Genomic DNA, 27,303 nt, shown 5'->3' with positions numbered 1-27,303 from the left:
TAATCAGATTACTTTTTGATGTTAGCCATTGATGCATGAGGTTCACTAGTGGACAGATGATTAATCAGATTTTTCTCCCAATCTAAAATCAAAACTTGGAAAATTTAACTGTGATATGACTCATTAGATATTGCTTGATGCTGCAATATATATTTTTTTTACCTACAAGAGTCTCCTAGGATAGAAGGAATGGGTGGATATTCCAGAGCAACTTGGCATTTCTGACTGACCATTGGCCATCTTGGTTTGGAGGGGGAAAAAATCAAAACACAACTTCTTGCCACTTGGTTGCAATGTATAGGATGATGCACCAGGGTCCAATGAAGAGGATGATGTGCAACTAAGCCATCAAAACCCATGCAAATTTAAGAAAATGTTTTTTTTTTAATAGCTGTCCACTGTAGTGACCACTATGCATGAAAGGGTTAATTAATTATATGTTTTTTTTATATTCAAGTTTTAGTATTATAGCCCAAATAATTCGCTGTTTAGCACGAACAATGTCATTTACAACCTGTCTTTACCACCACAATGAACACCGTGGTGGAAATGACTGTGGTGGAAATGACATTTCCCCCCTTTTCTCTCTAAAATATCTATCTAAAATATCATGCTAATATTAATTTTAGAGTTAGCATTAAATATACACAAATTACACATTATTAAATTAAATTTATCTAGTTATTTGTACGTCCATGTGAAATATGAGCCGTTTGGAAATGACGACTAATAAACATACTCTCAGTTTTAGTCATATTTACCTTGATTTTTCTTCTTTTCATTACCCCCTAAAGAGGTCACCCCTTCACCCAGCCTTGTGTTCCACTGTGGAGCTTCTGTTGCTATGATTACTAAGTATACAAACCTAAAACAATGATCCCAGGATTCTATTTTGTACAGTGTGGTGGAAATGACAGTGAACCCAAGGGACAAGGGTTCTACTTATGAAAAATATAGGAAAATATGAATAAATATTGCAATATATAATATGTATAATTGAATTAGACATTATTTTATCATTTGTACTTGAAATCTACATTATTTAAATATTTAATTTAGAATTAACCAAGGTTGAAGGTACAAAGTCTGGCTTAGGGATAGAGGGAAAACAGTAAAAAATCATGCATAAAAAGACTCATATTATATAATAAAAAAAATGATTGAGCCATGATACATTTTTTATAAGTTCCCCTTGGGGTGAAGTAAGTGTGGCAAAAACAAAAAAGAAGAAATGTTTTTTAGTTTTTATTATTTCATCCAGGGACAAGAAAAGTACCATAGTTAAAGAATCACCCATAAATAAAGAAGTAAAATGAAGAAATAAAATAAAAAACATTAAATTAATAATAAATAAATAAATAAAAGACTAGGAGTTTTCAGTATAGACTGTAAAACAAGTTTTAAGTTTAAGCAGCAATTTAAGATCCTCTATCAAAGATTATCAAAGACCTTTATCTTTTTATTATTAAAGACCTCTATCAAAGACCTTTATCAAAGGTATTATTTTTCTTCATTAATTTTAACGATAATAAGTAATGAGTTCGTTATGAAAAACGTAAAAGTTCATTAGGATTAGATGACAGTTGTTCTCCAGCGTTCAAATCACGCGTTGATCACGTGACGCGCGATCTTATTTTTTTCGCGCTCTCTCAATCGACGTAGACGTGTTTGATTCGTTAAAACATCCTGCGGCCTTTTTTAATGGCGTTTGTTCTCAGTTGACTATAAGCGCTGTAAAATCAGTCAGTCGTGGCATCCACGTATACGATGGGGAGAAATTCATGTTTGGTAAGTTTTTATAGACAAATTCATCGTTTGTTTCGAGTACGCGATCGAATTAACCAATTAAAATGGTGTTTAGGTTAAAACCCCAAAGGCTTGATTTGAATAAGGCCCAATATCTCTAGCTGGATAAAGGCATGCAGCTAAATTAATAATTTTAAGTCCTATATCTTAATTTAGTCGTGGTTGTATGGCAGGTCCAAACTCTGTGGCTTCCCTCTGTTGTACTTTTAAGACCTGCATGTAGGTCAAGATTTATTTTATTATTTTTGTTTGTTTTTCAATCAGGCATATGCAAATTTATGCGTCATCACCAGGATGACTAACATTTGATTTGTTTTTGTATTTTTGTGTTATTTAAAAATGATTTAATTAACTTGAATTAGGGCTGTGACACGATATTAAAACGTGACCATATCGTCGAAGTGAAAAACTATATTATCAGCATCAACATGAGCGCAACCTTTTACAGTGCTTGCATTATATTGTTCTTTCTTTTATCGCATATGAGAATTAGTGATGGGAGAAACGAAGATTTTCAAAGCTTCGAATCGATTTAACCGATTTTGCTTCCAAAAATTATGCACTGTTTCGAAGCGTTTGAAACGCCACACGCTGGTGACCTCTGCTGGTCAAAACAGTGGAAATGCAACAAACACAAGGCAAACATGCACAAAAAGCTTTTACAAACCCATTGTAAATGTTTTATTGAAAGTATTTATTAAATGCAATTAACTAATAGCATTAACTATTATGTTCTTTTATCAATTTCCAATGCTTGTTTTGTTTGTTCTCAGCTAAACAGGCCAGTGAGAGACTAAATTAACTACTATTATTAGCCTATTCCTTTTAATTATACAAATGGCCCATTAAAACGTCTAAAAACTGATCAGAGATCAGGTAAACTACCATAGAGACTTCGTAGGCGATCTCAGTCCATAGGCGATCTCAGTGAATCCGCGTGATCCATGGGTTCATGGACCAATGAAATTTCTAAACCAATGATAATCCATACTCTGAAAGTAGCGCTGTGTCATTCAGTATATGATTATTGTAGGGCTGTCACGACTCCTCGATTAAATGCGAGTGTTTGATTTTTCAATCCTCAATTGCATATTACTGTGTCGATTAGCCTAACTGGCAAAATAACAGAAAGCGGCGCTTTCCACAGACGAGAATCCATGAACCGCATAATTAAACTGTTTTCTAATGCTGCACTATGTGTTAAAAATGTTTCTAAATATGCAAACTGTTGTTCATGGCGATTTCAAAATAAAAGTTTTAACTAGGGATCGACCGATACCGATTATTTTTTTCATTTATTTTTTTCATCAGCCTTAGCCGATGACCGATACGGACTGCCGATTTTTCTTGGGCCGATATTTGGATCCGATACTGCTTTTGCTCACTCAATTTACACCATAAAAATGACACGATGATAACAAATGTTACAAGTCTCAATTTAAAAAAGGAACATTTATTGAACTTAAACTATATTTGACAAATATTAAAAACATGTGAGATAGAACAAGTAAAAAAAAAAAAAGTTCAGTGGTGAAAATACGGAAAATAAATATTTAAGCATAATTAAAATTCTGAAAATAAATATTTAAGCATAAATAAAATAATTACACTATTGCACACAGTAGCAACAAGCAAGCAGCATAATAAACGTCGTTGCTATGCAACCATGAACTGCGCTTTCCATGATGACGAGGAAGTAAGGATTAATTTATTTCTAGCCCTTTACGACTACATATATTTATGGAGATGAGAAATAAAAACCCGCCCTGTCTAGCTATGATCAGCTGTTCGGCCGAGCTTTCGATGTTGTCATGGAAAGGTCAGTTGTTTTTTGTCACATGACCTGCGTGCGCTTGCGGCATTCTGAAAAGTTTAGATGTTTTCATCTCACCACGGCATAGGAGTGCCTGGATAAACGAGCGCGCTGCATCGCATGCGTGTCGCAACCGCGTCGCTGCTTTTGAGCACACGTCCAAACCTCAGCCAGGTGGTCGCTGAATAAAACTCCCACAAATATCACGGAACAACGTCGGCATTATTTTATCCTATGACCAGTGTTCGTAACTAGGGGTGTAAATCGGACAGTTAGTCACGATATCGATTCTCTCAGCCAGCGATACGATATTTGCCGATACCTCAAATTCTACGATACGATTACGATTCGATTCGATTCAGGGCTATATTGATCGATTAATCGATATTTAGATATTATGTGCCAAGTGTACACAACCAGTTACGTTTATTAACTCGCACTAATACATGCAGAAATATATAACATGAAAGTTTAATTAAACTCTTTGAAAATTGCTAGGGCTGGTCCGAATACCATTTTTTGAGCTTCGAAGCTTCGGTAGTAATGAACATCGAATATTCGAAGCTTCGGAGAGAGGGTGCTGAACATATTCTTCTCTCTAATAAAGGCAGGAATCTCTGTGTCTGTATGTCCGTTTGCATTTTGATTATTTCGAGAACCGTTCATCCAATCGACTTCACAAGGGAGTGCAGTGTCGCATTTGGTGCAATATAGATGGACACGCGAGATGCGACACGTTCAGAATTAATAAACAGTAAACTACAGAACAGCGCGAGCGGGAATCGGCGCGCCTCACGCGGGCAGGGCTTATGCTCCGAGAATGGACACTGCACTAGTGATATAAAACGCGCACAGGTCTGCTAACTTAAGCAATACTTAAGGTAGTCTAATATTTTTCTGACTAACAAATTACTGACATAGTAAATGGTAGATTTAAATAAAGAAAAACTAAATTTAAATAAAGAAAAACGAAATTTAAATAAAGAAAAAACGAAATTTAAAGAAAGAAAAACTAAATTAAGTTTAATTATTTTCCACAATGTCAAAGCAATGCAGCTTAACCCAAAACACAAGCTCAGGCATGCACTTCGGTCCATACAAACTCTGCTGTTCTGCGCTCTAGCTAGAGAACACTCCCGTTGCTGGAACACTTCGTTGCTGGAAGGCGTCAGTTCTATTTCTAGCATGCACGTGTTTTCCGCATGGCTCGAGCCGAGCCTGAGACGCGTGTCTCACGCAGGCAGTGTGCAAACTCCAACCTGTTAACATGGGAGCCGAAATAAAAACGGACACGCCACGCAGCTGAGACGCTCACGCCACGCAGCCAGTGTGTCTCCGGCCTTATTCAAGCGCGAATGAGAACCGTTTTGCGGGGGATCCCAGGTGTGCAAAAAAAAAAAAAAAAGAGTATTCGAATGTCAAATTTTCAAATCGAATACCAACCCACCCAACGAATATTCGAATATTCGGGTCCAGCCCTAAAAATTGCACACCCTCTCCCAGGGTTTTTCCTGGCTCAAAATGAGGTGGAGGTGGTAAAATCCTAATAATGTATTTTAATAAGATCATTAAATTTTTATTTTTTGTAGATCATCATATAGGCTTATGCGTTTCCCACATTATTTTTGTGGGTGGAGCTTGGTACCTCTATGGGGGTCCGGGGGCATGCCCCCCCTGAAGAAAATTTTGTACATTTTAAAGATAAATTCATTAATCTGGTGCACTTTGAGTCCCCCGAATCCACTGTTAAAAATAGATAATCCACCCGCAACCCTTATTCTTTGATTTAGATATCTGCATCTGATCATCACATTACAATTATTCAAATTCTTAGTGTTAAGCATGATAATATGGTAACATATCACACTGAAGTAGGCTGATTTAAAATGAACATTTAAAATAAAAGTTCTTCTTTTGGCAAAATTACATTTCCTTAATAGCCTAAACAGAGGCTTTACTCCCTTCAAACTTAAATTGTCAATATTTCATTACATCACTGTTTGAAAACACTAATTTTTTGTACCTTTTATAAAGGGCATTTTTCCCCTAATTTTATTAAATGTGCTCCATCTTTCATTTCACATTCTTAAATTTGATCAATATATTCAATTAAAATAATAAGAAACTAGGCTGCTACCAATCAAATTAAATAATTTACACTGAAAAATTATAACTGTATTAAATTAGATTATTTTAAATATTTTTGAATATACAAATAAGGAATGTTGAAAAGAATGATACTTTATGAAACTAAACCGCCAGTAGGAGGTGGCAGGCGACTGTCTTAATGAGCGAGTCATTGAGTCATTCATTCAAACGATTCGTTCAAGCGGCTGATTTATTCAGAATGAGGCAGTTTATGAATGGGTAATTGAATCTTTGACTCAACCGATTCATACAAAAAATGGTATTCGGATCAGCCCTACAACATACTCGGGGATTAAAGTTCTCCGTCGCTACGATGGATTTCCGTTAATTGCAGCAAGTCTATGACGGATTTCCGTCAATTGCAGGGTTCCAGTCTGTCCTTAACCCTCTGGGGTCTGAGGGGTTTTTGGGGTCCTTGAGATGTTCTGACATGCCCTGACATTTGTGCTTTTTTCAGTTGCTTATAAACATATTAATGGCAAAGGTGTAAATTCACTCTATTTAGCACAAACAGGGCTACCATAATATGTGAACAACTTGCATGTTTGTATTTTTGATAGAATAATGTTTATGCATGGTTTTTTCAAAAACAAAAAACTAAAGTTTCTGAAATAAGGCCATAAAACACATTCTAAATATATGTAAATAAGACTTTTGACTAATGGATGACGTTGCCTAGAATTTTTTCTTCAAAATTATGTGAAAATCATCCTGCCTAATCATTCACATAACACAATACATTGATTTAAATCTTGTAAAACACTTTTTGTTTGGAAAGGCCATATGCGGGTGGGCGTGATTCACACCTGTGGAGTCAATGGGGCCCGCATAATGAGGCTGCATACGTAATTTGGAATATATTCTCTTCCCAAATGTGTCACTAATAAAGCATAATAAAATTATTTAAAGAGAAGGCTTAGAATGACCTTTTAAGATTTTGTTTACATCTATCCTTATATATATATATATATATATATATATATATATATATATATATATATATATATATATATATATATATATATATATATATATATATACTTTTTTTTTTTTTTTTTTTTAAGGTTATACAATTACAACATTTAAAATTGTAACAATATTTCCAGTGTAATCTTTCTTTGTATTCGCGATTCATATTAAAACAGTATTTTTGCCAGCTGTAGTAGCTCCACAACAGCGCGCATCTGTGCGTTCATTCATTCATAGAAACGCGATTCAAATTTAAACAGTATTTTTGCCAGCTGTAGTAGCTCCACAACAGCACGCATCTTTGCGTTCATTCATTCCGATTAGAACAAAGCAAACAGAACTGACCTAATTCCTCAGCGGGATCCGTTTGCTCCTCGAAATGATACTTCCAGAACTTCTGAGGTAAATTTTTGCAGGATTATTATCAAGATAGTATTATTCCTCACAGCATCGTAAAGTACATAAGTCTGAAAGTGAACTCGCGGTGTTATCCAGCTGATGTGGGCGTTTGACAGGTTTGTTTGGATCGCCTCACATTTGCGTTTGAATAGCGCGCGCTCTCCGTGGGCGGAGCACATTAAAACTTAAAGCTGCCGTCGGCAACATTTTTTTGATCAAATTCAGTGAAATTGACACTATAATCCGACAGAACAACATAAATAAGGTGGTTTTAGAAAAAAACCAGAGCTTCTAACTCCACCTGGAGCGTGTTATTTGTTTTGCAAAAATCCACCGCTCCCGTCTCATCGGGTCCAATCAGCGCAGGGGGGTGTGAGATCTGATTGTCAATCACAGTTCGTGCACACGCCACAGATCCCTCTCCCTCGCGCAGACGCGCACATTACAATATCACATGCACACGACACGCCTGAAGTTCGCCTGAAGATTGTACGAAGCGTGATGGCGGAGAGAAAATCTACTAACAAGCTTCCAATTCCTCGGTTATTGCTATCTATGGATAGATTAGACAGGGCAGCCTACCTCCGAGTCCATGGTGTTGATCGATGCTGAAGAGACGGACGCGTTCACAGAAAATCAGGTACACACCTATTTTTTACAGTCTGGTACACACGCACTGACGATGGGCGGGTGCTCGTTGGTAGTGGGGGAGGGGTGTGAGAGTTGTAAACATTCAAAATTTTGGCTGTCCACTCAATCTGCCAGACTTGCCGACTGCAGCTTTAATTAGCTGAGATGAGAACGACTGACATCTCTCTCTTTGCATACATATTACATAAACTGTGAATATTTGTTTTTTATAAAAAATACTTCATTTAAAAGAAGAGAATTCAAGCTTCATGCCTGTGGGACTGTATGCCTGTTTGACTGAGTATTCGCTGAGTTATGGTTCATTTTCGGACGCGTTTCAGAATTGACTTCACTGACGGAGAGTAGGCAGAACTCGCATCATGTTTATTTTTCTTTATTTGGAGAAAAGCACAACACTTTGTTTTTATTATGAGCATACACAAAAAAAATACACACTAAACAGGATCGATTGATGTATAACACAAGCATATAAGATAAAAATTAATATTTTTTATTTATTTTTTTTTTTGCACTCATACGGAAAAAAACGAGCCTATCGCGCCGGCCTCAGGGGGTTAATGTCTTAAATTCACTTTTCATAATTTTAAGGCCGTAAATAGGCTTTCATTTCTCAAATAGTGTAATAAATGTCTTAATTTTAGTTTGAATAGGTCTTAAATTAAAGGTGAACTAAGTAACTTTTTTTACCTTAACTGAACAGCTTCGGAGTCATTGGAATGGTTATATAACTCATTTCGGGTTGAATGGTGGTCGTTTCGCACCCCCCTGGTGCCCGTGAGCGGAAAATACGCACTTGCAACTTTGAGCCGGCCGGCCGCCGCGTCAGGAAGTCTCGCGTGATATCAGGTCTCGCGATGTAAACAATTGCTTTACGGCCAAAAGAAATCTGCTAAAATGCTGTCATTATTGCGCTCCCTCACGCTGTCCGAACCCGAATGAAGAAGACGTTTTAAAGAATGTCCCATCTGCTCTGATGTCGTTGATCTATAGCTTCTGGTGTCTGAGAATCACCAACGAGTTTTTACAACAGTGTTGTCAAATATCTATTCCGAAGCTGTGGGGGGAGCTCTAGAGAGAAACCTGTGAGCAAAAAGCGAGAATACAGCGAAGAAATCCCGAAGCTACTGAGTGCTGCTTTAAGGAAAGACGAGGTGTATTCACCCTGCTGAGGGGGATGTGATCAAAGCCTGGAGTGGAGCAAAAGAACGTTCCTCTCTCCATTCTAAGCATTCTGTAATCACTTCGCTCATGGTCCACTCCGGGTTTTCAATTACCGCTCACGGAAAGTGCATGTTAGGCTACAGCTGAGCGCTGAGGTAGAACTATATTTCAGTTACCATGGACACTTATAATGCAGGTAGGGCTGGGCGATATTATCGATATAGTTCAAATTTGACAAACTTAAAAGTTTGTCTCGACGAACTTTTTAATCTAGTTCAAATTTGCGCTGTGATCCTTGCTCCCCGCGCCCCCGCTCCTCCTCTTCCACTCTGCGTGCTTGTTTAGAGCGTTATGTTATGAGAGGCGAATCATGACTACTTCAGAAAACCCAGCAATAGGAACTACCAGGCAGTGACATAAGTGTACGCTGAAATAGTCTTTCATCTCAGAAAAACGGACTTGTCCTGTCAGCCGTTATCCTGTGCTTGGAGCGCACACTCTTCAATTGCACGCGCAAATGCAGCGACGTGTATCGCCCATAGACTGTAAAAAAAGATGGACGACGCCCCTTCGCTCTCTTCCATTGATGAGAACTGAAGCCGCCAGAGTCCCGATATGGCGCTGACATATTGGAACTTGAGTCTGCGCAGTAGCGATCTCGGGACCAGACCTGCGCAGTAGTGAGCAGGAAGTAAAGCCGCGAAATCAACGCTCCGCCCTCACTCTCGCAGGGAAAGTGCATTCTGCACACTTTTTAAAAAATTGATTGCAGTACGACAAGAGGCTTGTTAAAATAAAGTAAATACAATCTCCTCAGTCCTCCGAAGATCCCGGAAAAAATGTCCGTTGGTGCTTCAGTGACTACTTCGCTCGGAGAACCTGTCAATCACAGCTGTCAATCATGACGTTACACGACCGCATCACGTAACTAACTAAAAACCAACTTATTTTTGAAACAGACACTTGAACTTACATCAGCGTGATAAAAACGACAGCAAATGAAAGAAACCACCTTTGGAAAAAAGATATTTGAAGTGTAATTTAATTGTTTAGTTGGTCTCACGTCCTGTTGAATAACACGGGGAGGCGGGGCTTATGACCTATACTAGGACCAGCCACCGGGGGGCGATCGAGACGTTTTGGCTTCACTTTTCAGGGCTTGTGCGGCACGCTTGGTATCGCCTCACTGTATATAAAGTGCAAAAGAAACTACGAGCATGCAACGCCGTTACGTTGTAAATTACATGAAATAAATGTAATGCAGGTATGATTTTCATTCTATTCACCAGGAGCAGTTTGCATGTTTCATTAACAGTTATTGTTAATATTGTGTATTCACCATGGTAACTGTCGTTTCATAACCCCAAAATGCCACTATTTTTCTTTGTGTTATTTTTTATATTTTTAAATGACTGTAGTGGCTCATACTGTATTAACATTGTATTAACAAAAACTAGACTAGGTCGCCATCAATCAGAAGCTAGTCACAATGCTGCCGTTCGTGCTCTACAGTAGCCTATGCTCCCTGCCTGGTTTTCATAGATTAAAATAGCTTTTAAAATATGCCTAACTGGCAATATTAAAGTGGTTTAAAACGTCTCCCCTTAAAGCGCTATTGGTCTCGACTATTTAAAAAGTTAAAGGAATATGACTTGGCCTAAAAAAATTTCAGTCAGGAGAATTTTTTTCACTTTAATACCTTGTCTGTGGACATCGTTCATTCCAAAGCCGGTGCTGGATAAACAGCGAGCATGTGTGTGACAGTAGGCTGCGGTAGGCCAAATTATTTACGACAGCGGTAATGGACAATTCCGCTTCCAACCTGTAGGAGGACTGAAGAGGAAAAGTTATTTGGTGTTGCTTTAAATGTAAAGGTATAGTTCACCCAAAAATGAAAATTAGCCTTAGCCTCTAGATTTACTCACCCTGAAGCCATCCTAGGTGTAGCCTAGACATGTCTGTGATAGACAAGACGATGGTGGAAGATTTGGTTTCAAATTTAAAGGGATAGTTCACTTTGAAATAAAATTTTGGTATGTTTTAGCTTACCTGAAGGGCATCCAAAGATGTAGGTGTCTTTTTCCGCAGTAGTTTCAATTTTGATATTTTTTGGTCAAACCGTTCTTGTCTGTCAGTCATATCATGCAGGTCTGTGGTCACTGTCTCAAAGAGCATGCACAGAGTCCAAATTAAAACAATTCCCCATCGTCCAAATTAAACAATTCCCCATCGTAAGTACACATTGATGGCCTAAGACACGAAACGAGCGGTTTGTGTGAGAAAACGAACAGTATTTATATCGTTTTTACCTCTTATAACTAGGGCTGGGTATCGATTCAGATGTTACAATTCGATTCGATTTCGATTCGCAAGCTCTCAAATCGATTCGATTTCGATTCGATTTTCGATTTCGATTTTCGATTTCGATTCTCGATTCGATTTTTCGATTTCGATTCTGAATTAGATTTCGATTCGACTCAATTAATATTTAATACAAATCCTATATTTATTAAAAAAAGAAAAAGAAAAGAAAACTGAACATAAGTTTTCAAGTGTTTAATTAATAAAAAGAAATTAAGAGCCACAAACCTGTATATTAAACTCTTTTTATTTTAGGTACACTTGGGTACATTAAAACAGAACCCAACTCTATATTTCAAATGCATACAATGAATAGACAGGATTTTGATGCAAGATGAAAAATTTATGCTGAAAATTGGACAAGTCAGAACAGTCGCATGTCTTGATCAAACAGGTTAACAATCCTCACATAAACCCATATAAAAACATTGCATATAATTTGTATCTGTGCCCTTCCTGTCTAACAGCTAGGCCATATACATAAATAGAATAAAGTTATCAAACAGTCTGTGCTGCATTAATTATAAATTATATATAGACTAATCAAAGTTAAAAAAGTTCTTTAGTCAAGAGCAGTGAGTGTTTTTCTCTGTTCCCTTTGTTATTTGATTAACTTTTAACGACAGAGATAATTAGTGGCTACTGTGTACTGTCCCTAAAGACCAGCCGCTGTTGACAGACGCGGATCTCACACGCGCCTCATTCTCTCACGAGTCATAACTCTTCACGTTCATCATAAGACTGCTCTTATGTTATGAAGATACTCAACAAAAAGACATTTTGGCATTATTGTGTGTTTTATTGTTCGTTCAAGCGCGACAGATAACTCTATTCTGGGCTGTCTTGTGCGCATGCACGATATCATCGCAAGTTTTTCTGTCACAGTCAGGACATTCACAGGCAGCGAGATCTATTTTGTCTTGTCGCGTATGAATGGTTTAAAAGCATTTGCATGAATAAGAGCGGGATCATGTAACTAGCCAAAGGATGACAAAAAATTAACAGATGCTGCCTGCATTGCGATAAAAGCCCAACTTTGTTTATTTCATACAAAATCGCAGCATTTTGCGTCATATAGCCTAATTGCGTATAGGCTTGACATCGCGATTGCGATATGATTAAACGTGCAGCACTTTTGAGGTTATTTTATGATTTAGATAAAACTAACATAAAATATCACAGCATTAGCTATAAAATTGAGTTTGCAAGCCTATATGAACAGTGGAGGAAAACTAATTCTTGGGTAATAGATAAATAAAGATGGAAAAAAATCGATTCTTGGCGTTTGAGAATCGATTTTGAATCGACCACATTTTAAATAACGATTAATCGAAAAATCAATTTTTTTGCCCAGCCCTACTTATAACACAACCATGTCCAAGTGATCTGAGGGCGCGGGCGCTTCCTATTGTGTGACGTGTGCGCAGACTGGTGCATAGATATATATACACTAGATATACAAGGTGATATTGGTTGCTACCATAGACATCAGTGTTTATACGCGAACTATAAACTTTTATCTCAGTGCTTCTGTGATCATTTGAATATTTGTAACACAGAAATATTGATACTGTGTGGTTGAAAAGACTGAAAGTAAAGCTGTTTCATATATATTGACATTTGTTCTCTCAACGACAATGCAAACAGATTTGAATGTTCCGGTGTGAAGTTTTTGTCATTTAGGAATAAGATTGCGTGGGTGTTTAAATCGGTATCGAGATCGTTTAAAGATTAATCGAGCAGCTCTACTGTCTTTATTTTCTCTCTCTCTCTCTCTCTCTCTCTCTCTCGCTCTCTCTCTCTCTCTCTCTCTCTCTCTCTCTCGATCTCTCGATATCTGATGCAAAACGTACGAGGAACGCGAGGGCCAGTGCTTTCATTACTATTTTAATATTCATGAGGTGAGATGTCGCTATTAAATGATAAGCTCCCAGCACTTCGCCCATCGCACCAGAACCGTTTTCGGAACCGAAACTTAGGAATTTCGCATAGTACCGGTATTTTTCAAAAGCACTAATGGTTCTGGATAAGAACCAATTTTCGGTTTCCAACCCTAGACGAGACATTTCCAAGCAATAGCCTATTGACATCATGTCCGGGAGATAAGTCAGTAAATTCGAGTTAAATCACAGGCTTCGCTTATCCCGTGCGAATGCGCCACACGAAATTCAGATGTGGGTGGGTCATTTCTAAATCACACGTGGTCCCCAGATAATATTAATCCCATGCGAATAGGGCTTTAGTTGAATTTAGCTGTCAGATATTCTGAAGTAGGCATTTGCAGCCTGCATGAACACGTTACTCTGTGTGTGATTTGAATGCGGACAAGAGAGTTCATCTTCACTGTTAACGCACGGTCGACAAACTTTCAACCCTTGATGTCAAACTATGTACACTGTCATTTTCACTGTATGCTGCATGTAAAATAAGTGTTACCTTGTCTTTATTTGTAAAAATGATTCCCAGTGCACACAAACTTTATCTATCTCTTTCTGTCACCTAAAAAAAAAATCGGTCGACCGCTACTTAACACTGTAATGTCAACTTTTTTTAATGATTATTATTATTTTTATTTTTTTTCTCCACCCCTAATACTAAATGAAGCAAGGGTGTAGAGTTACAAAATAGCTATTTTAAGACATGAAGAATGTTTCACAGGAATAAATGTTTAAATGTAATTTTGGTGATCAAAGATGAGTTTCAAGTTTAAGTTAAAGATGAGTTCTAAAATTCTGACTTTATAACTCACAATTGGGTCAAAAATTTTGAAGAAAAAAAGACAATTCAGAATCTCACAATTTTGACTTTTCCCTTAGACGGTCTTGCAATTCTGTCTTTATTTCATGCAATTGCAAGTTTAAAAAGTCATTGAATTTTGAGATGTAAACTTACAATTGTGAGAAGTCGCAATTGTCAGTCGCAATTATCTGTAAAAAAAAAATTTAAAAAAATAAAAGTATTCCCTTTCGGAAAACAAGCTTCCATAGTTGAGAGATTGTAATGTATTAGGAGAATACGTCTCCTACAGGATGAAGAAATTGTTTTTCTTTATCACTTAATTTTTTTTTTTGAGGTAACATTTCATAGTTTAAATCTTTCGTACAAATATAACAATATAACCTAAGGTTAGGCTTTGTGTTACATTTTAAAAAAGAAAAAAAAAGAAAATAACTTTATATGGAGTTTTGTAAAGGAGTAAATGACTTATTTACTTACTACTTATTTTTCATTCTTCAGATTCTTCCCATTTATGCTCTTTAACTATTTGGAAAGGCAAGATTCTCAATCAAGATGTGTTCAATTCCTGGTTTGCCAGAAGTTGGATCCAATACGACCGTTCATATCACAAGAGTCACTTTAAACCCACACACTATCTTAGTGGAATTTGGAGGGAATTTAAATCATGGACAAGAGGCCATTGATGTATATCAACAACTAAAAAAAGACATTGAAGCGCTTAAGAAACAGCAGCAAACTTTTGAAGGCGAACCTGGAGAAGTATGTTTAGTATATGAAGACAGAGCTTGGCACAGAGCAAGGATACTTTCAAAATCTAAACATGAATACAAGGTGTTTCTAATTGATGATGGTAAATTACTTTGGGCCTCAAGCAAAGTCTTGACAAAATGTCCACGCAACCTTTGCAGTCTACCTCCCAAAGTAGAGCTTTGTATTCTGGCCAGTGTTTCACCTCTATGTCTTGAGAGTGCATGGTCTCAGGCCGCTTCAGATTTCATCAGATCTTTGTGTGGGAAAAAGATATCTGGGTGTGTTCAGGATGTGATAATGCCTTCCAGAATCGTTCTCCTTGACATTCCAAGCATATCCAAAGAAATGTATGAACTTGGATTTGCTAGAAAGATGCTTAATGAAGACTTTAAAAGCCTTGTAATGCATTCACTGGATTTGCCAAGAAATCCTTCCATACAGACACACGTTGCGATTACAAATGGTCAGCAGGAGCATGCCAGTGACCCTGACATGTTGCATCAATACTTGAATCCAGAGTTGTTGCCTGGAACAATTGAGATTGTAACTGTAACACAAGTTGTTCATCCATTGAGGATCTTTTGCAAACTGCATGTCTTTTCACATGAGCTCAAGAAATTAAGTGATCAGCTCCACGCATACTATGAAGATTCATTCTCTGCTCAGATGCCAATGCCGCTGTCTGATGGGTCTCCATGTGCAACCAAAGGAAGTGATGGCAATTGGTATCGATCTGTACTTCAGCAGAACAACATCTCTGATGTTGTCAAGGTCTTTCATGTCGATTATGGAATTGGAGATTTTGTTAAACTCTGCAATATCAGACCCTTGTCTGCAAGGTTCTTCCAATTGCCAGTTATCACCTATGCATGCTCTCTACATGGTGTCAATGACAAAGGAGTTGGATGGAGGACTGATCAGATAGATTATCTGAAGTCTGTTGTACTCAATAAAATCCTTGTTGGGAAATTTGAGCATCACAGTGTGAAAGAGGATGTCTATCATATAACGCTTTATGGAAATGACAATGTAAATGTGAACAACACATTTGGCCACAGGGAGCAGTGTTTGTCAGTGACGGAGAGGATTTCTGGTGACCCAACTCTTGAAACTCTAAACAAAGTGACATGCAAATATATGCATGACAGAAATGTGTCTATACATTCTCTCCATTCACCCGATTTAACCAGATGCTCCAGTTCTCTTGAAAATGTCTCGGTAGTGAGACCTTCCAAATCTGAAGAAAACCTAGAACCTGCAGAGGGAGGGAACTCACTGAATATTGGTGCAGCTCCACTCCTTCAGACTGATTCATATGTTGATTCACCACCTAAAATTGAAGTGGGCGCAAAGGCTAAGGTACAAATAACATGTGTCCAAAGTGCAAACCAGTTCTTTGGCCATTTTGCACAAAATACTGATACGGTCAGGAAAATGACCAAAGATATTCAACAACTGTGCCGCAAGCGACCACAAGCAAAGTTTTCAATTTCCCCTAAGATGATGTGTCTTGCCAAATACACAGATGGGCAGTGGCACAGAGGACAAATTGAATCAACGCATCCAAAAATACTTGTCCAATTTGTAGACTATGGTGACTTGGTGGTTTTGGATAAATGTGATATTCTACCATTTCCCCCAAACGCTAGTGCGATTGCATCCACTCCTATTCAGGCTGTTCAGTTTGAACTTTTTAATGTAACATTACCTGAGCCATGTGAGATTGAGTGGTTTAAAAACTACGCTACAGACTGCATGTTCACTGTCATCGTGAAACAAAATTCCTCAGGCAAACTATCAGTGGAAATGTATGATGAGAAAACAAACCTCAACTTAAAAATTAAAGAGCAGTCGAACAAGACCAAAAGAAACATTGGCAAAGGAACCGATAAGGCTAGTACTTTCAAGGAGTCTTCAGGAGTTGAGTCTAGAGGGGTAAGAAATAATTTAAGCACTGCATTACAAGCACATGAGAATACTTCCGTGAAACCAGTTTTTCAAGGTACATTGGAAAAACACTTCCAGTCTGTTACTAGTCAAACAAGTGGGCACAGTAGTGCTAGGCCTAATGTTTTACAGCAACGGGTGACTTATCCAAAGCTCACCGATCTTCCCTCTAAAGCATTGGATGCAGGATATGTTTCAGACATCTATGTTTCACACTGTAATAGTCCGTCAAGTTTTTTTGTACAATTGACAAGTGATGAAGATGAAATATTTTCTATTCTCGACAAACTTAATTCTGGTCAGTTAAGTGATGCACAAGTTGAACTAAACTTGTTGCAGTCAGGTGACCTGGTGAGAGCTGAATATCCTGCTGATGGGGCCTGGTATCGTGCTGTTGTTCAAAACAAGAGAGATGGCATGGTTCAAGTGCAGTTTATTGATTTTGGGAATGAGGCAACACTTCTGCCCCTTAAAATTAGGCAACTTGACAAGCAGTTTCTTAGCACCCCCAGGCTCAGTATTTGTTGCACACTTGAGGATGGTAGGAGAAGAAAAAAAGGTGATTGGACCCAGGAAGAGATTTTGACTTTCAAAAAGTCAGCAGGTGAAAATGGTGAGAAGAAAATTCAATGCAAGTTTATCCAAGAGGACATAACTGCTTGGCTTGTCAGTTTAGAACACCATGGTGTTGTATTGGAAGGTCCTTTGTTTAATACTGCTCTCAAATCAGGTGCTCAAACTGAATCGCAAATGCGCTGCAATGAAGACACCCAGCCGTTAACATTCAAGGAACCAGCTATAATTCAAGGACAAATTGTAGAAGCATATGCTTCATCTATTGACGGACCAAATTACTTCTGGTGCCAGTTCAAAAACTCAGAGGAACTTGACAAAGTCTCTCTGCTTGCACAAGAAATTGGAAACTGTAGTCGAACTCAACCAATTCAGCCAAATCAGTTACGCCAAGGAGGACTGTGCATAGCATGCTTTTCTGACAAGCAGTGGTACCGTGCACAGGTTATCAATACACATGATAAAACGGTCTCTGTTCTTTTTATAGATTATGGAAATGAGTCTGAAATTGATCTGAACTTAGTTAAGTTCCTGCCTACCAAGCTCCTGGAAAGCCCACCACAAGCATTTCTTTGTCAGTTAGAAGCTTTGGGATCCGTAGATGGCACTTGGAGTGACGCTGCAACTGATACATTTTTTGAGCTTCTGGTGGATGAACCTTTAAAAGTGACTATTCGGAACACTGTAATGTCCTCTGACCTTTCAAAGTGTCCAATGTATAGCGTTCTTGTTGAAAGCAAGGGGCTTATTGTTAATGATCTTATGAAAGATTACTGGTGTGACCCCAGACCTCAAGTCTTTAGCAATGTGAGAGTGGCCGCTAAAACAAAACCCTCTTTAGGTAAGGACAATTTTGGAGTAACAAGCTCTGAAACTGTTCAGAACGATAAAACTTCCAAGCTTAATTCTAGTACAAGACCATCAAATGATGTTAACCCTGAACTTATCAACTTTGAGACACAGATTTCTCAAAATGAATCGAATCAAGAAGATCGATTACAGCGCCATGATGGTTGTCAGTTAGAATGTGTTGCAGCCATGACCCAAGACCAAAGCATTACAAACCCAACGTCTACTGAAGAAGATGGACACACTATGGTTCCTGAACTATCAGTGCAGTGTTTACCTCAAGTTGGAGATCTTCCTCCTCGTGTGATAGAACCAGGTACAGTGTCTGAAGTGTATATTTCTCACATCAACAGCCTAACAAGTTTTTTTGTGCAACTGGCAATGGATGAGAATACATTATTCTCCCTCAGCGAGCTATTGAATTCCCCGCAGCCATCTGAGAAAGATGAAAGGAATGCATTCAGTGTTCAGCAGGGAAGTTTGGTTAAGGCCATGTTTTCTGAAGATGGTTCCTGGTATCGTGCCATTGTGAAAGATACAACTGAAAATGGCAAGATTCAGGTAGAGTTCATAGATTTTGGAAATGAGGCGACTGTATCTCCCCTTGAAATTCGCCAACTTGATGACCTGCTACTGTTGTACCCAAGGTTCAGCATTCACTGCAGCTGTAGTGTAGATGATCGATTCAAGACTCAGGGAATAGAGGAAATGAAGGAACAGGTATTTCTCTTCAAAAAAATATTTGGTGATGCTGGGGAGAATATTCTCTCTTGCAAGTTTATAAAAGATGATGTCATCACTTGGGAAGTTAAAATGACTCCCAGCTCATCAGATTTGTTAAGTGATAAATGGGATAATTTAGATTTGAATGCATTACTGGCAGTTTCCAAACCTGTGATGGAGACATTCCAGCTGCTCTTCAAGAAACCAGATGTGTCTTTAGGACAGACGGTTGAAGCTTTTGCATCATGCATTGTTGGACCAAATTATTTCTGGTGCCAGTTTTCAAACTCTGAAATACTTGACCAAATCACCAACGTTGCCCAAGAATTTGGAAACTCTAGTGAGACGCAGCCAATTCTGCTGGATAATTTGGATCCTGGAAACCTGTGCTTGGCTCGTTTTTGCGATGATCAAATGTGGTATCGTGCACAGGTTGTTAATAAACGCAAAAACACTGTTTCTGTCCTATTTGTTGACTTCGGAAATGAGTCGGAAATCAGTGAAGGCTCTGTTAAAGCACTACCTTATGACTTGCTGCAAAGTCCAGCTCAAGCTTTTCTGTGTCAGTTAGAAGGATTTGATCTATCATCCGGATCGTGCGACAGTGTAGCTACCGATAAATTCTATGAGCTTGTAGTGGATAAACCTCTGAAAGTAACTGTGCAGTGCATTGCTAATGTGCTGGACCCTAACAGCCCTCCGTATTATGTTAAAGTTGAGTCTCCACAATGTCTTGTAAATGAGCACATGGCAAAGTTTTTGAGTAATTCTGCACAACATGATCAGAACTCTGCAGAGGTGATTGAATTCCATGAAAAACCCACTGCATCAACATCTGTAGATCAATCCATTTCAGATGATAAAACCAGTGTGAACCTTTCAATCACAACAGAGGAAAATCACACTGCATCGACATCTGTAGATCAACCTGTTTCAGAGGATAAAACAAGTGTGAACCTTTCAATCACAACAGAGGAAAGTCACACTGCATCAGCATCTGTAGATCAACCTATTTCAGAGGATAAAACAAGTGTGAACCTTACAGTCTTAACAGAGGAAAATCACACAACTGAACCTCATTGTGCTGGACAACATGGAGGTAATAGAATCGAACTGTTAGTAGTAAATGGTGAATTGCATGATGTACCTGAAAACAAGTTGAATGATCAGCTTGGAGATATCATTGCCAATGATTCTACAAGGACAAATTCAGTTTTAGAAACTCAAAAAGTTTGTCATGAACCTGATGGAGTTCCTGTTGGATCAGCTGAGCCAATGCTGCTGCATACTGTGGAAAATGGCAAAGATATGGACTATTCTGAAAAAGGTTAGTAAATTTGTGACAATCTTCAACAAAATAGTACTCACCTTCAAGCCACCCTCGGTGTATGACATAACTCCGATTGTATTCATCTAAAAGAAGAATATGTCCTGGCTCTTCCAAGCTTTATAATGGCAATGAAAGTCCATAAGTGCATCCATCCATGATAAAAGTAATCCACACTGCTCCAGTGGGTTATTAAAGGCCTTCTGAAGTGAAGCGATGCAATCATGTAAGAAAAATATCCATATTTAAAACTTTATCAACTAAAATAACTAGCTTCCGGCAGACAGCCGTACGCAAGTTGACTTAAGTCAAGTCATCTTCATTTATGTAGCGCTTTTAACAATGTAGATTGTTCCAAAGCGGCTTTACAGTGATAATAGGAAATTAAAGTAACAGATTGTTTTGGCTTTATATCAGCTCTAGAATAAAGTTATTGTCCAGCTAAAGTTAGTTTTGATTGATTCACCTCCGTCGCAACAATCATTAGTTATTAACTTGGGGGCTGCTAACACGACACCGCAAACTTTAAAAATGCGAACCTGTGAGAACGCTGATGGCATGCACATGCGTATTACGAGTTCAGTCTATAAGTATGTGCGTTTGAATATATGTGCGCAGGCGTGTAGTCCTTCCCTACAAACCAACCCTGAACAAACTACTTGTCTGGCCTTAAAATTAATAATACAGAAATTTATCGCTTCCACGTAGCCACGCAAACCGGAATTATCCCGACAACGCTTTATCTGTAGATAGGTAAAGGGAGGGGAGGGAGGCCGTCACAGGGAAGAGCCTAGTTGACATTTCAGGACGGTGCTGTCGTCGCGTCCAAGAGCAGATCCTTCATCAGATCTGGATACAGCCTGGATCCGGCGGACTGCGGTAAACCTCGGGATAAACAGAGACTAATATTAGCGTAGACACTATTCTTCTTATGATGTAACAAGTAGGGCTGCACGATTAATCGCAATTTACATGTAATCGCACTTAAATCGAGATGGCTTATCGCCAGGCGCGCTGGAAGCTGTTTCATGCGGGGGGGCTGAGGGCTGGGTTGGAAAATATGTGATGTCATTATGTTGTGGCTGACGACAAGACATGAAATTTCTTTGTACTGTATAGCCTATGTGTTGTAGCCATTAAAGTAAAACATTTTTAGTTTAATATTTATGTTTAAATATTAATGTTTTTTTATTTAATAAATGTTGATTATGGAAGTGAGCATATGCAGCATGAGAAAGATAATGATGGCCTACATAATGAGATGCACAATATGTCTCCATTGAGTGGGTAAGACATGATTTTGACCACTTCATTGAGTTTAGTTTTGTAGAAAGACTATTTCTATAAGACTATAAGACAATCAAATAAACTGCATTAAATAATGTAATGAGATTATTTAAAATATTTTTTGAATATACAAATAAGAAATATTATTTGTGCATAGAAATAATATTTATAAGCAGCCAGTAGGAGGCGGCAGGCGACCATCATAATGAGTGAGTCATTGATGCAATGTGCATAAAGTTAAAATACTGAAACTAATAAAACAAGTTTTAAAAAATGTTTCATTTGATTCAATTTTAGATGATGGAATATGCAGAAAGAATAGAATTAAGCGGAAAGGTCTATTACTTTATAGCGTATTCATTTCGTGTATCATGTTTTTGAAAAGTAACTAGTAAAGTAACTAGTAAAGTAACTAATTACTTTTGAAAATAAGTAATCAGTAAAGTAACTGGATTACTTTCTTGGAGAAGTATTCAGTAACTAATTACTTTTTCCAAGTAACTTGACCAACACTGGCGATTTGTCCATCTGGAGGCAGCCCTTGTTCCACATATTTTGGTACCAGCAGGCCATTCTGTGTTGAGCGAGCGACCCTGAGCGGAATATTCAGAAATGCGCTCTCCGCTCACGTGCTCTGATCGGAACAAAGCATGACAAATAAAACTTTATTTAATTTTCTCCGTAGCTTGAACACTCACTACATTAGGCATAAGAGAGTTAGTTAACGCTGTCCATTTAAAGTACAATGTTATGTTAGTCCACAGCCCCCCACCAGGTGATGCTATGACGAGGGGGCTGTAGCCCCCGCAGCACCCCCCTTCCCGCGCTACTGCTTATCGCGATTTTAAAATTGCAAAGGCTGCGATTTATTTATTTTTATGCGCAGTTTGTCATTGATGCACGGCTCTGTAAACGCTGCTCCATCTGAAAGCACTGCAAGTTTGAGTCACTTATAACGTGCATTTGAAAAAACAACATGCGTCAAACATCTTTCCAAAACATGAGAAGCAGTTATGAACCTATTGTCCAACAACAGACAACATTTAATAACATGCATTAACTCCAAACTCACTTCATAACGACAGTTGAGCTCATCCTTCTGTGAGATGATGTGCCGCCTTACACAGAATAAGGCAGTCGTGTATTTATAAGTCATGTTTAATCAAAGCGTTTCAATCTTCTGTTTATTCAGCTACAGCGATAGGGATTTCCTGGAATGATGCGCACATAGACTGTAAAAAAATATGGACGTAGTGTCCGTGACGTCACCTGTAGGTTTCTGAAGAGCATTTTTGAAGCCTAAAGTGGGCGGAGCCGGCCGTCGCCATCTTGGCCTTGCGTCACTCCCGGATAACAGAAAATGGGCAAAGAGGCTGAGAAATCACGCCCAAATAGCTTGACGTGATCGAGTTAGCTCAGGCTGTTAACGGCTCTGGGTAATGCTACTGACAGTACCAAGTCTGCGACTGCACAGGGTCTCGCGCTAAAGTGACACTTGATGATGTAAAGCCAATTAAAAGTTTCTATTTTTGCCCTTCGAAATATTATAATAGTTAAAAGACATGGCTACAAGTGAGACTGTGTATCGTGATTCTGTACTATTCTGCTAGTTGAAAATGTATTATGCAGTAACTTAATATTACTCTGAGAGAGTGTGTGTGACAGTGATTTATGTGCATACATGTCAGTTTTTATGGTCTATGGTCCGTCAGCGCGGCATCGCTCGTCAAGTTCGTAGAGCGCTTATTCAGTCCATTTTAAATTCTGATTTTGGCCGCCTCTCAAATGGGTTAAACCATAGATATATTGCCTATGAAGGTTAAGTAAATGCGCTAGAAAATCCGCGCTCATTCATGGATGTGCATTTATTGCATGAACGGAGAAAGCGCAGACGCCTGCATTATTTCATCTGACGGTACATAAGCATATTATAATCCATCTGTTCCGTGAGAGCAGAACGAACGAGCCTTTATTGACGTTTTTAAACTTAAACTCCAAAAAGCAAGGAAATTGTCAGACATCCATTAGTGCATGTTCACAGAGGAAAACAACTGAAATACAGCACTGGTTCTCTCGAACGATACTCGGCGACAACGACGGAATCCAAAGCCGTGGGCTTTGTACCTAATGGGTATATTAAATTGTATGAAGTAATCCCGAAAAAAAGCACAAACACTGCAGAGAAGGCAAGTTCAGCAGCAACATTTGCTGAGGTGAAGTGACGGCTAGTAACAGCAGACAAGCGGCTAGCATTGACATCAGCGACAACCCACCTGTCACTCAAGTGGCCACACCCTTAAATGCAGAAATTTAAATATTAATCAACTAAAGGGATGAGTTATAAAAAAATGCACCCCCCTCACAGTTGTTATGAAGGGCAAAATTAGCTGTATAGACCAAAGCCACATAGAGATCCAGGCTGTAAACATGTTTTTTTCTGCTGTAAAGTTGGTAATTTTAACATGGGGGAGATACAGATTTGACTCACTTTTGCAGCCAGCCCAAGCGGCCAGTTAATGAATTGCAGTTTAACTCACTTCCGTGTTGGTTTCAAGAGAGAGAAGGGGAGGTTGCCGCTTGGATGCGCATTATTGTACTTCTGCGGAGGGGCATATTTAGCGTGTTTGCGTGAGAGCGCCCTCTGGCATTCAAATGGGGCAGTATTTACTACCAATCAGCCGCACTCCACTGACAAACTGCGCACAAGATAATCGCAGCCTTTGCCAAATCGCGTTCGATTTTATTGCGATTAATCGTGCAGCCCTAGTAACAAGTACATCAGGATTTATGGGAAGTGTTTCCAGTTCCGGCTCATATAATCTATGCAGCCTAACATTGAATTATAAAAGTCTATTATGTGTTGTGTATGCTTGGTCAAAGAGATGTGTTTTTAGTATAGCTTTGAACTGACAGTGTGTGCTGCTTCGCGGACAATGTTAGGAAGACTGTTCCAAAGTTTTGGTGCTAAATAGGAGAAGGATCTACTACCAGCAGTTGATTTTGATATTCTAGGTATTATCAATTGGCCGGAATTTTGAGATCGTAATAGACGTTAAGGACTATAATGCGTTAAGAGCTCGCTCAAGTACTGTGGAGCTAAACCATTTAGTGCTTTAAGTAATCAGCAATATTTTAAAATGTATACGATGTTTAATAGGGAGCCAGTGCTGTGTTGACACAACTGGGGTAATATGGTCAAACTTCCTGGTTCTGGTAAGAACTCGAGCTGCTGCGTTTTGGACCAGCTGTAATTTAAGCGTGCAGGGCAACCACCCAAAATAGCATTACAATAATCTAGCCTTGATGTCATGAATGCATGGACTAATTGTTCTGCATTTGTCAAAGAGAGCATATGACGTAATTTAGATATATTTTTAAGATGGGAAAAATGCGGATTTACAGATACTAGACGTGACTTTCAAATGAAAGATTGGTATCAAAGAGCACACCCAGGTTCCTAACTGACGACGAAGACTTGACAGAGCAGCCATCAAGTGTTAGACCGTATTCTAGATTACTTTTAACTTTTAACTCTCTTTTCCAGCACTTTAGACACAGTTGCTGCGTTGCGCTTAAAGATTAAAGAAAATAGTCCAACGCCGTGGTAAGAGCTCACTCAGGCACTAAAGAGAGCAGCCAGAAAAATGGAGCGCAACTGGAAGAAAACAAAACTAGAGGTATTTCGCATTTCATGGAAAGAGAGCTCAATTGCATACAGAGAGGCCTTTACAGTCTGAAGGAGTCATCGCTAGTTGCTTAAAGTCTGCAGTTTTTGGGCAGTTGAATTTGGCAGATTTTGCATAAAATTGTGTCCGTGTCAGCACAAAGTGAGTGTATGTTGCCTAGTGTTTTAAAAGTCGAGTTGTGTATTCCAGCCTTTAGTTGTCAATGGTTGATTATTTTTTTACTTTGCTTATTTTTCAACAGGCGTCCAAGCAGGAGTTGACACCAAGGACACCAAGGAGATGACACCAAGCAGAAGTTCAGATTGGGTTGCTAGTTTAGAAAATAAAATCTTACCTATGGTATTCCTCTTTTGTTTTTATTTTATTTTATTTTTTATATTCAGTAATCCTTACTGATAACTTCCCCCCTCCCCCTTTTTTGTTACCTATAGGTTTGCACTGAAGACTCGTGTGACTCTAAGTGCATCTTCAAATGAGTAAAATTTTAAACTATTTATTGTGGAAAGGTATAATCCTTTTTTCTTTTTTTTTCCCCATGGGGAAAATTGTGCAACTAACAAAACATTGTTTCAAGTGGACAACTAAGCCTGTGAAAGATTAGAGATTGTATTTGCCATGTTTCTTGTCATTTTAAAACGCAGCATGAAGCTTGTCTGATTGCATTGTGTTTTGTTGATACCGTAGTTTATCCTTATCTTTATTTTTATTTTTTTTCATAGTTTTTACACAAGTGTTTGTGAATCTAATGATGGTTGTACAGAAAGTATAAGTATTTTGGACCTCAATTCTGCCCTCCCTTCACCCAGTTGTGGTGTTCATTTGGGGTACATGTGTGATGGAGTTTTTTTCCCCCTCTTTTTTTTTGTGAAATAGTTTGTATTCATTTTTCTTAATGTGTTTGAATAATTTTTTGGAATAAAAACTGTTCATAGAGGTGGTTTTGCTGTAGTTTTGAATATTTTAATGTGCATTTTAAGTATGCTAAAAATTGCACCATGACACCTGAAAATTAATGCATGAGACAAACGAGGTTCTATTTCGAGGGGGCGCAATGCTGCTCAAAAAGCCTTCGTCGAGTAGTATTCAAATGCCATGAGCATTTTTTTTTTCTTTGTCTAAAACATTTGTACATTACACAAAACATAATCATTTAAATATATCAATTTATTTGAGTGAAATATCTGACAGAAATCTGCCCAAGAAATCACTATGAAATGATTAGATACCCAGTTATCACAAATGGCTCTGATTGGTCAATATGCGCTGATTAACTACTGAAGAGCGGGGGTTTGGGGAGGGGGGAGTGAGGAGTGAATTTCGAGGGGGGACGGCGTTCCAGTTGAAAGAAAAAAAAAGGTTATATATATAGGCTATATATATATATATATATATATATATATATATATATATATATATTATTTATATTGTGTGTATATATATTTATTTATTTTTTGTGGACATTGTAACGATTACTATATTTTATCTACAATATAATAGCTACATAAACGTAGCACAATATATGATGATAAACTTTGATATTGATATTTATCAATGGCATTCTGTAAAATTGGTTGCGCTATGTCGTCTTTTGTTATTGGCCAATGCCTGCAGACTGCAGCCAATGGACATGCTTCTCTATCAGTGGCGTCTTTCTTACTACTCACAGAACTTCAAAACAGACCGCTTGAGGTAAATAAATAATCTTGGATGATGAACTGTAATATTGTTCGAAAATCTGAATAGAAACCGTTACTTTAACAGATGTCATAACAGAAACTTTCGTATGGGTAAGCTGTATTAATGTAGCTGAAATTATCCGGTATAAAATAATTTAAAAAAAAATGGCCATCTTAAAATTAACCGGTTGTTTTGTTCGAAAAGAGCTTTTCGGATTTCGAAATCGAATTTCCGTTACACGTATCGAGTGAAAAAAAACAGAAACGCACACTGTAGGCTAATCCAGAAATACATGCGTGAGATGCACAAAACACACACAAATGGCGACACATGCTGGTCAAAACTGTAACTATAATACAGGCCAATCATGTAATGATGATACCTTTTACAAACCAACTGCAAATGTGTTTAACAGTTACAAAGTGAAATCTATTAAA

General features: G+C 38.2%; 1 protein-coding gene across 3 annotated transcripts; it reads left to right on the top strand.

Annotated features, from left to right (window-relative positions):
- Positions 1-1,680: 1,680 nt before the first annotated feature.
- Positions 1,681-26,016, top strand: tdrd6b (tudor domain containing 6b). Of its 3 annotated transcripts, none has more exons than XR_013819439.1 (4): positions 1,681-1,788; positions 14,546-20,228; positions 25,062-25,180; positions 25,431-25,502. XR_013819439.1 is itself a non-coding variant. In XM_079853793.1 (4 exons), the coding sequence occupies exons 2-4, from the start codon at positions 14,600-14,602 to the stop codon at positions 25,663-25,665; spliced, it is 5,760 nt and encodes a 1,919-aa protein (XP_079709919.1). In that variant the 5' UTR covers positions 1,681-1,788; positions 14,546-14,599; the 3' UTR covers positions 25,666-26,016. The 3 variants fall into 3 exon arrangements, 2 of the variants coding, with proteins under 2 accessions (XP_079709919.1, XP_079709918.1); XM_079853793.1 differs by lacking the exon at positions 25,062-25,180 and adding an exon at positions 25,621-26,016 and having other exon boundaries at positions 14,546-20,216; positions 25,431-25,528; XM_079853792.1 differs by lacking the exon at positions 25,062-25,180 and having other exon boundaries at positions 14,546-20,216; positions 25,431-25,597.
- Positions 26,017-27,303: the final 1,287 nt, after the last annotated feature.

This window comes from Squalius cephalus, assembly GCF_949319135.1.
Source record: "Squalius cephalus genome assembly, chromosome: 20".
In the NCBI taxonomy this organism is placed as follows: Eukaryota; Metazoa; Chordata; class Actinopteri; order Cypriniformes; family Leuciscidae; genus Squalius; species Squalius cephalus.
Note: the sequence above shows the minus strand (reverse complement) of the source record. Positions and strands in the feature narration are given on the sequence as shown.